The sequence below is a fragment of the Filicampus tigris genome, chromosome 2 (genome assembly GCF_054856515.1).
Source record: "Filicampus tigris isolate MCC_2025a chromosome 2, RoL_Ftig_1.0, whole genome shotgun sequence".
In the NCBI taxonomy this organism is placed as follows: Eukaryota; Metazoa; Chordata; class Actinopteri; order Syngnathiformes; family Syngnathidae; genus Filicampus; species Filicampus tigris.
This window is the reverse complement of record NC_141218.1, coordinates 12,873,514-12,890,211: the sequence shown is the minus strand read 5'-3', so window position 1 is coordinate 12,890,211 and position 16,698 is coordinate 12,873,514. Positions and strand designations below refer to the sequence as shown.

The 16,698-nt window shown below is 41.2% G+C and overlaps 1 protein-coding gene across 5 annotated transcripts in view; it reads right to left on the bottom strand.

The window, feature by feature from the left end:
- LOC147151427 (LIM and calponin homology domains-containing protein 1-like) overlaps positions 1-16,698 on the bottom strand; it is a 56,988-nt gene that overhangs the window by 31,815 nt on the left and 8,475 nt on the right. For all 5 annotated transcript variants that reach the window (XM_086021265.1, XM_086021289.1, XM_086021300.1 and 2 more), the window contains exons 2-3: positions 5,761-5,831; positions 4,784-4,853 (exon numbers count right to left, since the gene is read on the bottom strand). In XM_086021265.1, coding sequence (XP_085877391.1) covers positions 4,784-4,853; positions 5,761-5,831 — 141 coding nt within the window. The remainder of the gene's footprint in view (positions 1-4,783; positions 4,854-5,760; positions 5,832-16,698) is intronic.

Sequence of the window (16,698 nt, the reverse complement as noted above, 5' to 3'; positions counted from 1 at the left end):
ATTACTGACTTGAAGCAAAAGATTTCTGATGCCATCATACCACTGCTCTGGGAGGCACAATGTCCATTGACTTGAAGCGAAAAAAAAGGGGTAAAATGTGGCATTTTTGGGAGGCTGGAACAAATGGCATTTCCATTCATTTCCCTTTCATTAAGACACAGCCTGTACATTCTGGCATCGGGACCCATTTTTTTGTAACTATTGAAATGTTCATTAATGAAGAAAGTCCCCAAATGAACAAATAATCAAATCAAATTTCACTCGGGAAAGACGATTGCTTGATAAAGATGAGCGTGGTTACGGAACGCCTTGCAAAGAGATGTTCAATAATTCAATAGTATTAACACATGCGAATATGTTTTCCACTTCATATGAACTATATTACAAAACACCTCACTCCCAAAAGACACCTCCTCCTCAACTGCAATCGAGTGCACAACACCCCCCCAGGCACTATTTGCATAAATACTGTACGTATAGAAAGGTAATTCAATACGGTAAACATATGAAAAAAAAAAAGTCTGAACTGTAGTAAACTAACATGAAAATCCAGCTTGTGTAGACTTGACTCCACCAGGGTTTCCTATCAGATGACTTCAAATTCAAATTGTCATCTAAATGAATGCATCTCTCCACAATAAGCAGCTTCTTCTCATTGATACCTCTTCCACCTTTCACGCGCTCCCGTCTATAGCGTTGACATTTTCTGACAAAATCTGCGTGGGATGCAACCTGAGCCGAGCTCTCTCTCATTTTTCCCAGGTTTTTTCTCTCTCGTACGCGCACGCGCAACCTCGCCCGCTTTGTCTTCCTGCTTTCTGTCATTCGGAGGGCTGACGACAAAGTAATTTCTCTCTCCATCTCAGGGTGTCACCGTTTCCTCTCCACCCTGATTTCTCCCAGACCGAAACACAAATACAATGACCTTACATTCACAAGTCCAAAGCTATTTCTAGGGTGGAAGCTTAAAAAAAAATGAAAATGTGCATTTTAAACAGGTAAATAAAAGTTATCCCGCATGGAGATAAACACATTCACACCAAGGAAAACATTCTCACGGCTCTTATTTAGAGAGAAAAAAAAAAGGTCGACCCATGGCTTCCTGTGTTTTGGGGACAGTGCTGTCTGCGCACTGGTGAGGCGGGACAACCCGCATACAACTGTCACTCACACACAACCACTGTAGCAATCTTTTGATAGGACCCTTGAAGGTTTTCTGTGACGTTTTTTATTTATGAAAACATGAGCTGTGGTTTTTGAGAATATAGTTAAAGTTGCCTTTTCCATAATACACAATATTAAGGGAAAATTGACATTTTTTAACTTAAGTGGAAATTAACCCAAACATATTTTTTTTCAAGAATATGTTCCCAGCAGGCTCACTAGTTGAAACACGTTCTGGCAAATATTGCGTTTGTGGATTAAGAGTTAATCCACCTGTTTTCAGCCATCTCAGGGGAGGGCCATTTTGTCACCTCTGTCGACTGAAAATAACATTACAAATTCTCAGGGCTCAGGCAACGACCAATCACGGCTCAGCTTCAGAAAACAGGTGAGCCGCGATTGGTCGTTACCACAGCCATGAGCAACTGTGATGTCAATTTCAGTCGACAGAAGTGACAAAATAGCCGCCCCCAGAGATGGCTAAAAACGGGTGGATTAACTCTTATTCCACAAATGCAATATTTTTCAGAATGCATCTTTTCAACTAGTGGGCTTACATCGAACATAGTCTTGAAAAAAATGTTTTTGGCTTGACTTCCCCTTTAACTCCACAAAATACAACTGATTTATTTAAATAAATCACATTTCCATAACGACTGCAAGGGCTGATGGAATTATCAGGTACTCAAAAAGAAGTACTTGTACTAGAACACTAAAGTGCTGTAGGTGCATCCCTCCCCCAAAAAATAACGATGATTTTTTTTTTTTCTTAAAACTATTTTTAGTTGCTATGCTATTTAGGCACAATATTATGTACGTTACATAGTAAATTTACGATTTTAATCAAATCAGTTGGACTTTTATTTTTTCGGAAAGTTTGGAGTCCAGAACAAACAGATAAAATATAGTTAGAGGAAATTATGTATGACTGATTCAATGAGGTGTGATTCCATTCAGAAACACTCGCCACGAAACAAGGTGCGACTGTCAAGAGCTACCACGCCCCCCCCCCGATCCCCTTGAAAATATACACTTCTGCCTGTTTCCTAGCTGCCGTTGCAGATTTGCAGGCTACGGCGGCTCGACAGGAAACTGGGTGTCGACCGCAAAACTGTGACTGACAGCTGAGAGTGTTTGGATTAAGGATAGTAGGATAGCATGAGGGGTCAGACGCACATTTTCGCTGAGTAGGATTACATTTGGACACAAGTCTTACTGTGTGTGATATATACACTGTGGCCGTCAGTTGTGGCCATTGCAGCTAGTGTATGAATGCATTTATTATTATGTTTATTTTCTTACGTTTGTTCGATAAAGCGATTGAACATGTGCGTGCCGGAGGCTCCGTCTATTTCTGACCACCAGTGGAGCATTACAATATGATTTAACTAGCATTCATAAGCTATATTAAATTTGCTAAAGATGTTTGTTTGATGTGTGAATTGATCCCAAACTTTGGAGATCCTCTCATTTATCCACTCTTTTTCCCTGGCTGGCTGCCATCACGCCAACTTATTGCTACGCGCGTCCACAGTAACTTTAGAATTAATATAGACAATTTAATAAATTTTTTGGGTGGCATCATTTATTTATTTATTTATTTTTAATATACAGGACTCACTAACCTTTACTGTATTGTGTCTTTTCAAGCACTCCAACCTTGTTGGATGTTCACGCTGGATATACTGTATAGATAGCCGTTCTACCACACGTTAGCTTTACTGTTTTCATTTACATTGGAATAATTAGTATGTATTTCCAAAGTAGGAAAAACAACACCACAGAATTTGGTATGTTTGTACAACAGAAGCGGTCAACAAGCGACCTGTTGACGGCGGCCGAGCAGCCAGAGCTCTGAGGTAGCTGCTCTAATTACAAAAACTCCTCAGAGGCTCGTTTTCCCATTAGTCCTAAACAGGAAGAGGAAGGGGGGAGTTGCCCCTTTTTTATTATGAAAGGGCCTGATAACAGCAGACCTCTTGTTTGTTTGTTTCTCACCTCCCTAATTGCAGCCCCGGGAGAGCGAAAAAAATTGCAAAGCTGCGGGAGATTAGGAATTACGATGCATTTTAAAGAATTATATTATTATTCGCAGGTAAACATGTTGTATTCATTATTATGATCACGGTTGAGCAGACAATAAACATTACCTGACGGCGTTTTCCCCACCTTTTTTCTGCGTTGCTGTGAAATGTAACACCTTACTCATTTCTCCCTTCATGTTGTGTTGAAAGCAACTGTCACAACCCAACAACCACTTTATACATCACACCGGGCATATGGCAAAAAGGCAAAACAATTGCAGCTCTAACAGGAAGTGGGCATTGCCAAGACATTTGATAACAGACCAAAAGTGATGGAATCTAAACATAAAATGTCAAAATGGAGTCACAAAAAAATAAAAAATATACTGACTGTGTTCCTTGCTTTACAAGTGTTGGATAGTTGACCAAGATAACAGTGTAACAGCATAATTACTTGTTATTGTTGTGGTGCAAAAAATGCCAGCGGGGAATGAGACTGGGTGTTTACCAGACACTCATAAAAAAAAAAAAAAGCAGGGAAGGCTCATTGGCAAGCCATTAGTGACGCCACTAGATAAGACACTTCAGCCCAACCCAGATTTGTTTGTCTATTGCATCACCACTGATCCAAATTACCAGTGTCCCTTGGCACTTTTTTTTTTACAAATGTAAGTCTCAGCATTAATAACATGGTTATTTTACCCGTGACCCTGTTTCACATCCAGACAGCACCTTTGTCAAAACAAATCTTTTTCATGAGTTACAACCTGCAAGAACAGATAAAAGCTCTTTAATGTGCATGCCAGGCCAGTAGTTGTCGATGACACTTTGCCCTCACAGGTGACAGTCTACAATATCACTGTCCAATGAAACGCATGCATCTCCATAGAATTCTTGTTGTATTGCGGAAAAAAAAACATTTTATCCACAAAAACTCACAAAAGGTGGAAACACAGTTGAGGCCAAACTCCGCTGCATAGTGCAAAACCTTGCAACTAATTGACATCCCATTCTCAAAAAAAAAAAAAAAAAAAAAAAAAAATCAATATTGCCCATATTAATAGTTTAAATATTACCAAAAATGGTCCCCAAAAAAGTTCAGTTTTTTTCAAGAATATATCCTATGCGAGCCCACTAGTTGAAACATGGCATGCTGATAAATATTGCATTTGTGGAATAAGAGTTAATCCACCCGTTTTTAGCCATCTCCGGGGTGGCCATTTTGTCACTTCTGTCAACTGAAAATGACATCACAGTCGCTCATGGCTGTGGTAACAACCAATGACGGCTGACCTGTATTCTGAAGCTAAGCTGTGATTGGTCGATACCTGAGCCTTGAGCAGTTGTGATGTCATTTTTAGTCGACAGACAAAATGGCCGCCCCCTGAGATGGCCAAAAATGGGTGGATTTTGGTGCCTAACTCATATTCCACAAATGCAAAATGAATCAGAATGCCGTGTTTCAACTAGTGGGCCTGCTAGGAACATATTCTTGAAAATAATGTGTTTGTGGTGATTTCTCTTTAAAGGGGGAAAATGGCATTCTACAAATCTCAATGTTGGGGGAGCATAGATGGACTGTGTGAACGACTTACCAGGCCAGCAATGGGTGTCGGAAGCCTATTGATTTTCTTCACCAAACCGGGTTTAATGGAGCTCAGTAACCTGGTGGAAAAAGCTCAATTAACACATGAATGGAATTTCTGAACCATGCAGGACAGAAGGTATTTTTTTTTAAGGAATTCTGTCAACAGAGATGAAAGATTTTGTTCTGTAACATTTTGGGTCCAGGGACCCAGACATTAAAACTAAAAACAAATGACACTATATAATTGCAAATTATTCTATGGACCCCGAAGCGATTGCTTTGGGACCCCAGTTTGAGAATCACCACCTAATGTTTCTTGTCGGCGTTTTCATCAGGAGGAAGCACTGGAATGAATTGTGTCCCACGGAGGAAGCACCCACCCATGGATAGCCTTGTGCCATTTGATATCGCCGGCATTCCGGCAAAGTTATTTAGTGATGAAAAGATGTAATTTCCCCCATTAGGAGACTCCTCTTTCCCACCGCATAACTCATACAACTTCAATCGCAGGAAAGCCCTGCTCTCTTTCGCTCTCCCAGAACAGCTTTCAGCAGGCCCAGCAGAGGATTGTTGTCCGCTGCACAAAGTGGAGGTGTACTGTAGCAACAATGTGGTAGGGACCCCTTGAAGATGCTCTTAGATTCCGAGAAATGTACAGCTAATGCCAGCAGGTCAAAAACCTCATTTTATGCTTCCTATGAATTGACAATTCCAGCGAGCCAATGACAAACATCCGAGGACTGGAGCAACAAGAACATCCGCACATCCGTCAATAATACAACGGGGAAATTATAGTGTGGAACAGCTCTATTGCGCACTATAACTCTTTAGTACTGCTCTTAGCATTGACAGTGTTTTGAAGTCAGTGCATTGCGGTAAGTCAGATTAAAAGACAGCTAAAGCACAAGAACACATAGGGAGGGAACTACAAGAGACAGTTTCATCACTTAAGCCTGACAAAAATCAAAATAAACCACCACTTACTCGCATAGCAGTATTCCATTCTCCAATCCTCCCCTGAAATTCTTGTCACCGAAGCATCTTCCTGTCACCGCCTACGAAGGAAAACATCCGTGAGTCCGCTCATTCGGTAAGTATATTAGGCTATAAATCGAAGTGATACACATATTAAAACATGACAACTTTAATTTCCGCTCTTTTGAAGTCTTCAATTCCGGGAACTGCATTGTACAAAAGTGGCGCGCGCCATACGTCAAGTCCATCGCTGGCTAATGGTGCTAAACGCTAACGAGCTTGGCGTAAGCTGCAATCATCCTGACCAAATGGCCATGACGAGCTAATGTGTTGTGACAGGGGATTTATAAAAGGAGGGGGAGCTGCCTGTTTGCATGCATTTGTACTATATTCTCAGAGCACGCTGAGAAATAAAGAAAGAAATATTTGGACTGGTTGGGTGTTTTGATGAGATATTTAAATCTCTTCATTGTGACTGTTGTCAGGTGAGCCACGCAGGCCGCTGCGAGGAATGTGCATGACTTGCTTGTTTTCACTGGAATGTCACTTGCATTGTTTCACAAACAAATAGTTCTGGAACATTCGCCGCCTGACTTCCCTTTTAATTTCCTTCAAAAGGATTGCTAACACGCTGAATTAAAATAGAAAGTAGTCAAAGGGCACAACTCTAAAATTGCACAATTTTGGGAGTTCAATAAAATTGTCTGACACGATCTCTCCGAGCACTGACCTGTGCACACAAATAAAAACCTAAATTCTAAAATGTGTTCCACGCAATTGTATGAATTTATTCCCAAAAGTATCTTGTGTTCATTTTGCAGCATTTCTATTGGCTGCACTGCTGCGGGTATACAGTATGTGCATGTTGGATTAATTGTCCAATCGGGTTTCAGACTGTGTGTTGCAATGTCAATTTAATTTGCCCAGAGGCTTCACAATCAGCAGTGCTGGCTCATGTAAATTAAACTACCCAATCAAATTCACCTCACAGGTCCATTTCGCCGTCCTCTGACTGGTTGATCATTGCAGCAAGTTTGACTAGCAAAACATCTGTCACAATATGCACACATTTATGCATTTAATAATCAGCATCTCTGGTGAGAATGATCATTTTATGAAAATGGTTTGTCGTATTAGCTCCAATACTAATTACGATCTACTCCAGATGATTTATGTGGCATTAGTGCATGCTGTTGTATTGCATATTTATATAGTATTAGGTTTCTAAAATATGGATGTGATGGATTAAGTCGGGTAACGCTACAAACACATTCCTGTCGCCTCTCCATGCCGCATCTTTGAGGTGCCTTCAAAAGGTGTGCCATTTTACTTCAATTTGCTAAGTAGGAAAGTCATGATTAACAGTAAATATTTGTATGAAACTCACTCTAGGCCATCAATATAAAACATCCCAATGAAAAATTAAGTATTTCCTTAACTGAGCTTGTCTTAATGTTCCGTGTGACCACGTGTTCGTATGCCTATTTTCAGCAAACCCATTGCATTTGTAACCTCGAAACTTCAGAATCGTAAACCGAGGGGCCCTATACTTCAAACTGCTGGAATACTGACTGAATAACTAGCCTTTTAACACATAAAAAGTGATGAAGTTGACAAATTTGGCAAGGCGTTCCAACTGCATTTGAAGAGATAAAACGGGAGATAAAGGATTCCTCTCAAGTCAAATCATGCCTGGCAACGGATCACAAGCCACTTGCCAAAATAACCTCCTGTTTTGGAAAAGGATCCAAATGAAAACAGGAGACTGTTTGACCTGCTCCTCGGCACTGCCTGGAGTCAGAAAAATCTACCTGTCCCAAATTAATAAGCAATAAGTCTAGGTATGAAGGACCTCAGGCGGGTTGCCGGGCTACGTAATGCACTTGTCAGTCAAGCCCAGAGGCGACGGACGCCTGACAGGCTCATTTAAAAGTTGACTCTTCGTCAAGGATGTAGTACACAAACAAAAGGTGTCTGCTGCCATGACACGTGGCTGGCTTTTGTAGTTGGACGCTTTCTTCTTTTAAAGGATGTTGTCTAAAGTGGGTTATGTAATTATAGAGTTGAAAAACACATGTGAGCGCGTCTTGCGGCTTCGCGGGCCAATAATCTCGTTAATACAATTTGGCAAGAGAGCTTAATCCGCAAATGCCTTTGGTTTCCGATTAGCGGGACGAAAACAACAATAGGCCAAAAAGCCCCTTCAGCAAACATAAATATTGTGCCATAATGTGGAGGGCACAGTACAGTGCGGTTGAAACTTCACACGACGATGAGAGATCTCTGGCCGGGGGTCTCGTGAGAGTCGTGAGCAAGTTCAACCTGAGGTCGGCGGTGGTATCTGCTGACAATACATCAATGCAGATCTTTTCATTAGTCATCACCACAGGGATCCCCCATTGTGAGTATATGAATTGTTGCTTCTGCGCCTGGAGTGCTGGCATGCTGGGATGGCGGAGCGAGTGGCTAGGGCACCAAATATGACAGACTTATTATGCTTTAAAATAACACCCATATGCTGGTTAAAAATATAAACATGTTTTGTTCAGCTTTAGACCAAGTTAAAATGTATACTGTATAGATATTTTTATTTATCTCCCTACCGCTGGTATCAAAAGGATCTAGATTACATCCACAAACAGCTGTTTTAAAAAATTCAGCCCAAAATGGATAATTCAAATCAAAAGGCAGACTTCCTATTCAGTTTTTCATGGGACTCATTTGGGCGAATTTGCTAGTAGTTCAAAGTGGGAGCTCTGGAATTTGCTGAAAATTGCTGCTTCAAACCAAAATGGCAGACTGACTCGCTGTTCAATTTAGAACTTTTTTGTGCATCCTCTGATGATAGAGTGACCTGTTAGGATAGAGATGTTTGGGGATGATTGTTTCTTATTTTCGGGGGAAGTGACTGGAGAAGTTTTTTTTATTGCAAACCCTTGGAAAGACATGTTGAGGCTCTCAAAAAGGCAGTTCCTTCCTTTGTCAGTATGTTTAATAAATACAGCCATTTTGCACTGCCTGGTGCTCAAGCCATTGTGAAGGTCTTAATTTTGGAAAAAAAAAAAATCAAATAAAATCAAGACCACCATTTAGGACTTTTTATATTCGTGTGGACACCATGTATGCAGTAAGATGGGTCTGTCAATTCAAAAAATGAATTAATCACACAAAGTGTCGTTGGACATTGATGAATATAATTTAATTACATGAAATAACGTTGCATGTTATGTCATGTGAACACAAAAAAATATCCTGTTCCATACTTCTAAGATTTCAAGGAACCATGGTCTGACCAAAGCCATTTTTTAAATTTCTTTGAGAAAATTAATGTTCATCACAAATGTTGCATCTATATCTCAGGGACCTTCAGGAAAACTGGTAGTTTCATTAATTCTGTTACCTTTATGACAGTGCATCATTGTTACGGCTTTTTTTTATTTTAGTTTTTTTATAATGTCACCCTTAGAGAGAGCAGACCTAATCATATGGGATAGCTTATGTCTCATCTTTTCCTAATTCTTGAATCAATCATGAGCTTTTTTATGAGTGTAGCTTTTTTAGCTTAATGTCGGACCATAAGTACGTCTCAAGCCTGCATGCCAGGTCGCAATCCCCCAAATCGGCACAATCAGTTGCAGATCCAGCCATCATGTTAAACTAATCTGGCAGCCTGACTTTCACACATAGTATTTTTGGCATGTGTTTGGGAGGAACTCTTAAATCACTTTTTTTTCCTGAGCTAAAGAATAAAAGCTGTACAAAAGATGGATCATCTACAGTACTAATGACTGATAAGAGTATATTTGGCATTGTATTATGCAGCGGAAACATCCCTGGGTTACAAAAAGTCGAGAGTTCTTCGCGAAAGGTATGAGTGTGGAATGAGGGTTTGAAGTCAACCCGTGAATTTTCCGACCATCAGAGGCCTAATTGTGGTGTAATGGTGGCAGTGTCCAGGGGTTAGGGAAAAGCCGGGACGTGTATAAAGACTCACCCATCCGGTCTTGTTATGTTGACCATCATTAGACTACAGGCAGAGGACTTGTGTGTGGGTCTTCAGTTATGGCTCTAATACGGTAGGTTTTAAGGTTTGCCAATAAAAGTTAACATGGAACAGTTAGATATAGGATCACGTATTAGTTACTCAATGTCGTTGTACCTGGTACCCTGTAACATAAAAAACAAAAAGAAAAAAAGGACAAATCTGCCAGATCAGTTGGCCGGTTATGCCGGTAAAATTTTGCATAACTACCCGATTAGTCATGCATTCATCCCACTTGGCAACACACACCTGGACTTCGTTCAAAACAACATTGCAACTAGCCTTTAGCTGCTAGCTTCCAGGTCTCAACTAGCCTGTGGCTGCTAGCTTCCAAGTGTCAACAGCAAACTCCTTCTATTTGGTAAGGATTCTATTTTCTTGTCTCAATTGAAATGAAACGTTTGAAGACCTAGTAGTTGGCTGTGGCGCTGATGATGTATCTAATGATCTAATTGCGGAAAGCCACATCACATTTAAGTTAAGGTGGCTCAAGTTCAGTGCTCAAATTAAAACAATTGACTTTGATCGCTTGTCATTCTGATGATGAGCAAACAGCAGCTGACTGACAAGGCAAGTCAATTATGCTGACTCACTCTAAGGTTGTTTGACATCACAAACATTTTCGATACCATTTGAGGGAAGAGTTCATGACATGATGTCAAACTCAAACGTCAATATCATGTTGAGCGGTGACAGCAGCATTTAAAATAAAGGCTTAGAATGTGGTTTCCAAATACATATCTTTGAATAAAAAAAACATACTCTATAATATCCAACAGTCTGCATCTGTTCTTTTTTGGAATCAAAACAGTTATGTTCTTATGGTGGCGACTTAACTCAAATTTGTACACTTGTTGGAACACGGTGTAGTCTAAACCAAGTACCCCCTGTATCTAAAAAAGAGGCCTCCAAATTTGCCCGACAGCATCCTCTGACCAAGGCATGGAAACAAACCGTGGTAATCAGTGGCTGCATTTTTACTCACTTGTTTTCCTAAGAGCTTTAATGCTCAGAATTCCAACACTGGCTCCCCTTTCTATCTCCGCCATTGCCCCCAAGTCTTGATAAGCCCTTCTGATTAAACAAGCCAAATTTCCACTAAAGTGCCCTAACGCTGAGCTAAATGTTAGCATTCCGACCAGTCCCTCCCTTTTCCACCCGGATTAGATGATGGAACAATGTTTGGGCTGGGGATTAACCTCTCTTCTGGCCCGACTAGTTCCGCTCACTTCCTCCTCAATTCTGCGACAAGGTTCCGAACCCAAAGACGGGAACAGAAACTGTATTTGGCTCAGCTGCAAGCCTTGGCGGTTGTATTGGATTAAGTAGAGGATGGTGATCGGTGCCAAAAAGCCAGGGGAATGAGTTTGGATGCAGAATAAGCGGGGGAAAAAACAAAATCTCTTTAAAGCCGTCTCCCAATGCACCCTTCAAGGTCCTCTCAGTCTCTTTCTGCAGCACAAATGATGCCTCCTCAATTTAGCCAGCACAAATCCCCATTCTACTAACCTACATCATCATCATCACTTACAGTATATTTCCACACAGGAGTCAGAGCATAGTGTGAATGGGTGCGAAAATAGTCAATGTGTGATTGACATGCAAGAGAGCCCAAATACAGAAAATAAAGAAAACTTTATAATATAAGCAATGAGTAAGATTCCAAGACCAAAACAGCTAGTGTCAATCGTGATTTACAGTATTTTCACTGAAAACAGGTATCCCGATTTAAACTCCATTGTTCAATACAGTGATGTCAGATGTATGGTTTTCGCTACCATGATAACCGGCAGTGGAGCTAAGGTGTTGTGACAAAGCCAATGCTAATTCAGTGTTGCTAATCGTCCAAGCCCTCAAGCGACTAGGAACAAATCAAACGACTTTTTGTGGATTTACTGAAGATATTTGGAGACTGAGACTCGCTCCACAGCTGGCGATGTTCACTGCTCCACGTCCACAGTGCAAATGAGTGACGCTTAAGCAATGCCACCATTAAAGAGTTTAACCATATTGAACTCTATTTTAACTAGGACAGGCAGCACTTCATCACCAAGCCACAGAATTAAACTAATAGAGCAGATGTATACGACCTAATGCTGCAGATCTGCTTGCCATTTGGCTTTGACATGATAGTGTTGCTCACAGTGTATACACCTTGAAAGTGGCAAAGTCAATGGCGGACAATCTCTGTGTGAAAGAGAGTGCAATTATATTAATTAGCCGAATTGTGAAGTCATGATTTGCGAAATTCAGATTGGCTGTCCCAAAAAGGGCAAAACAAAATATTTCCTTGGTTGTTTAATTTTACATGTGATGTGATGGGTGGGCATTCGAGTAACCCAACAATGGGATGATTTTGATCTTCTGTGAAGAAGTGTTAACTGCAGATGTGGACTATGTCATCTTCTCGCAGATTACTGAATACTTCTATACACCACAGTTTAAAATTCTGTTGGCTATCATCTTTAAACTACTTGGCACAAAGCGTAGCTGACTAAAACCATACCACACACTACATAAGGTGAATAGTGACAACCCCCTCAAAGCCTTGCGGGAACAGGAACAAAGAGCCTCGGTGTTGACGGCAGCTTTTCCAGCTTAGCTTTCTAAGCATAAGGACTTTTCCAGGGGCCTCCATTAGTCTCCAATATCCTGCTCGCTACGTTTTCTTGGGAGGCAGAGGGAAACAACGAGCCACAGACCACTCCAGAAGCCTCATTCAAACAGAAGACGCCTGAACCTTGACCTGCTTGCTTTGAGACAAGGCATCAGGCATGTTTTAAAAAGGGCTTTGATTGACAATCGGTAACTACAGAAAACATTTAGGAAAATGTTGACGTATGAACAAGTTTCACCATGTTGTCCTGCAACTGCAAGTTTTGTTAGTTATCAAACCAAAAAATGAAACGTAAAAAGGGGAGCACCGTTTTTTTTAAATTTATTTCTTTTAAGATGAGCAAAGCCGCAAAAGATGGCGAATACAATAGTCTATGTCTAAAGTCTTGTACATTGTCACTGACTGGTCTTGACACTTGGCCAAAGAATCCTGAATTCAAATTTTATTTCTGATTTCCTTGTACTACTAAGTGATGATACCTATGAAAAAACAAGTCTCAAGTCGAATATCCCAGCAACAGACGAATCAGCATACATACTGTACCCTATCACAGACGCCAACTGCTAGATTCATCTAGAGTGCGCGCTGTGTGTCGTCTAAAAGCAACAAAGACCCATGTAAACACGCTAAGTGATAGGATTGGGTTCTTTGGTCCTCACGTTCGGACTTGCTTTCCTCTCGTCACTATAAAGATGTGCTGCACTCGTCGGGGAGGAACTAATCAGGAGCTTCACTGACGTAATGTGTCAACACCGTGGCAGAATGAGGGCTCATCAGCCTGTTTATAGTGGCACGATTGTGTTGAAACCCAAATTCCATCACGGTTTGGCTTCCATGACGCCTTTGACAAATAGTGAATGTCAATACGGGAGCACACTTCACCGTGAAGCATTCAATTCAAAATAAACAGATAAATATGAACACAGAACAAAAGTAGAAGGCAGGACATGCAGAATTTAGGACTTCCTCAAATAATGTCTGTTCCTCAAAGAGATGCAGTGTTCCCCATTAGTTGCTCCTTGTCATCCACCAAATAAATAAATAGAAAAACGTGTTGTAGCTAGTTGTTGAAATTGTTTAATCTTTAAACCAAAAGGTTTCCTCAGTTCATTTATGTATATAGTGGATATGTCCCCCGGGGTCACATGAGCGTGGTGTAGTGTTGCTAGGCACTGCTGGTGAATGACCAGCAAAACAGCATCACCAATCCATCTAACATACTAGTGGTTTAAATTTGGACAGTATCCGTGCGATAAAAGTGCATTTCTGAATAAGGCACAGACATGACCAACCGCTTCAAACAAAATTGGGAAACTTCCTTTTATTTTCTTTTTCGGGAATGGAGTAACATCAAGCCAATTTTGGGGAATTCAAGGTGTTAAAGAATTATTTTATAAAGCAATTTCAAAATCGTGATATTGTAAAAATAAATGGCTCCGCCTAGCTGCAGTTGAGAAAATAAACACCAACGGTCACTGCATACAGCATGGAGAAATACAGTAGTTCGCTTACACTTTCCTTGACACTAAGTCAATGTGTCATTCCTGGGAATGTGGGCGTCTTTCAGTCCATATTAGTTGGAGGTCCCATTAAGAGAAGGAAGCACTGCTTTACCCCCCCAAATGTACAGAAATCCTTCCATTGTGCCTCACCCCAGGGGGCATTAGGATGTTTGGAAGAAAGAAATCCAAGGAGTATATGGAGAATAGATGGACAGCAGTGCATTCTTTAAAAGATTCAGTCAGGGTCAGTGCTTGTTGCTCACACGTTTCCCAAATACCTAAAACGGATTGTTATCAACAGTTACGTAAAACTATTCTTCCTGTTGCCAAAACAACAAACTTCATGATGAAGAGGCCCAAAAACAATTACTTATGCCGCATGCAAAAGGGAAAAGGTGGCATTGGTCCTTCCCGGCGAGCCCACAGTGTTTAATAGGTTTAGAGTTTCAAATGTTTCTCAACAGTTCTCATGTCGTACATATGTACGTCTTAAGCTGAGAACATTCAAAGATGCATGTCACCATATTTATTCAAATAGGGAACGGGGAAGGTCTATTTACTCAAATGTAGATGCAGGGAGGCCTTATTTATTCAAACACATTTTTGGTACGATATCCAAGGCATGACCGGTATATTACAACTCATGTCATGTAAAAATGAGGAAATATTAAGGCTGAACAGACTGTTACATCTACCTGTAGTTCTACAAATATAGTAGTGACAGAGAATTGACAACTCCGGTAAATAGAAAATATCACGTTGGGATCAAATTTAACCAACGAGTATATGTTGCTCAATTCATGCTGCTTGATGGTCCAAGTGGGGCACGGGCCACCTTACGGGAGCTGTCAATGCACACTGCCCGCACATACTGACACCCCCCCCCCCACCCCCCACAAAAAAGAGGGAGGTGCAGCTGGCTAGATTAGTCAGGATTAGACTTTATCCCCTTGCTACTAGCAAGAGGATGGCGATAACAGCACTCAAGAGGCCCGTGTTTTAAGTAAGCCATTCCACTCCAGGAATTATACGACACTCGTAACAGGAGAGAAGGGAGTGAGTGGACAGTGAAAGTCATTCAATAGTCATGATCACTTTCAGACTTGTATGCAATTCATATCACAGAGAGAGAAAATCAGTATTAAACGTTGTCATCAATGGCGAACATGGAATTTAGCACATCCAAAGAGTTTACCGTCGGTTTCATCAGGCCATTAAACATTTTCCATTTTCGGGAGACTTTTTGAATCAGAAAGATGCTCTAATCATTTTTCATAGGAACTCCCCTCTCAAACCGTGGACCCCATGTAATGTGCTTAGTAAAGTCTTTTGTAGGATTGCATGGCCATGGTGGTTCTGAACTGACTGCCATCGCCTCACATGAGAACAAGGTTCCCACTGTAGCAAGCCAACAAATGCCAATGAGCGCATGCTTTTTATCATGGCTATCTCCGTGAGTGAGCTATTTTGTGCATGGATGAGCCCAGTGGAAAGTGCCCCGTTAAGGCTGCCTGGCAACAGTTGACAAATGACAGTTTTAACCGACAAAGCGGGACGGTTCAGTCCGCATTTCTATCGGAAAGAGACACAAAATATCCAACCCAGAGCACTGCATTTTCAACAAACTTCACTGGGGTACAAGCATAGAATGTTACCAATAAGGTTCATGCTATTATGGGGCAGAGCTAGACTTGCTCGCGTCTGCTGATTGATGGACAGAGACTTAGCTGTTGTCATGAGTTCATTGATACCAAACTGCGGATCGGAATCAGTCCTGGATAAAAATCTGATATGAATCAGATATCTTCCAACAATGTACAAAGTACAGACGAATCTATCTCGTCAACCACGGGTTGACGCCATTGTAAAACCCCAAAAAACGGTGAAAGAGAAAAAGCTAAAAGCACGATATCTCACCATATAATCTCACACTGTTGCTGTACGACTGGCAGTGCGGATTCCAGTGGAGTTGCGCAAGCTCCCTTGGCAGCCAAAAGAGTCCAGCTCCCCAGTGTCGCAGCTCAAAAAGTAGGAAACCAACTCAGCCTGAGTGACCCAATTAGAAACATCCTCTGGATGGGGGGATTCATCCGTCTCTGTCCTAGCTATCAAACACGAAGAATTGCAAGAACAACTTTGATGTAATCTACGATGTCTCATCAGTCAGGCATCAACTCCTGGCATCGCTCAACATGCATCACTAAAGGATGACTTTGTAGTCAAGGAGTTTATGATTCAAACCAAAGCACAAGTAGTTGGATATCTGATTCAGTTTCAAATTCATTGCTCATCTGTGAAGTCGCAATCTGCAGGGTTTACAAATGCGAGCCTGTGACCTGTTCAGTCCCGCTAAGCTATATCAATAAAATGGGAGCTTGATTCAGGAATCACGCAAAGTGACCCACTTTGCCTAAGAATGAGGGCGATCAATAGAGTGGAGGCAGATGGCATGATAAAGAATTGCGGGTGATTAATGAAAGTGATAAATGGAAAAATGTGGTCCGGCAAATTGAAAGCCTTTATACTGTCCGTCTCTCAGCTCTCTGACAGCGCCCATCCATCAAAGCCGGCTGTTTTGCGGGTTGCTGTTCTGTGTGAAAGGCACTGACTCGGAATCTGGGGTTAAAGTCAACTTGCAAATTTCTCAATTAAAGGCGGGATGACAGGGGTGGGAAAGCGTGTCTTGGATCGGGTCCCACCTTAACATAACTCCAATTGAATCGAAGTTGGGGAGTTTTGTAAAATGTAACAAAAAAAAAAAAAAGAATACAAAGATTCGCAAATCA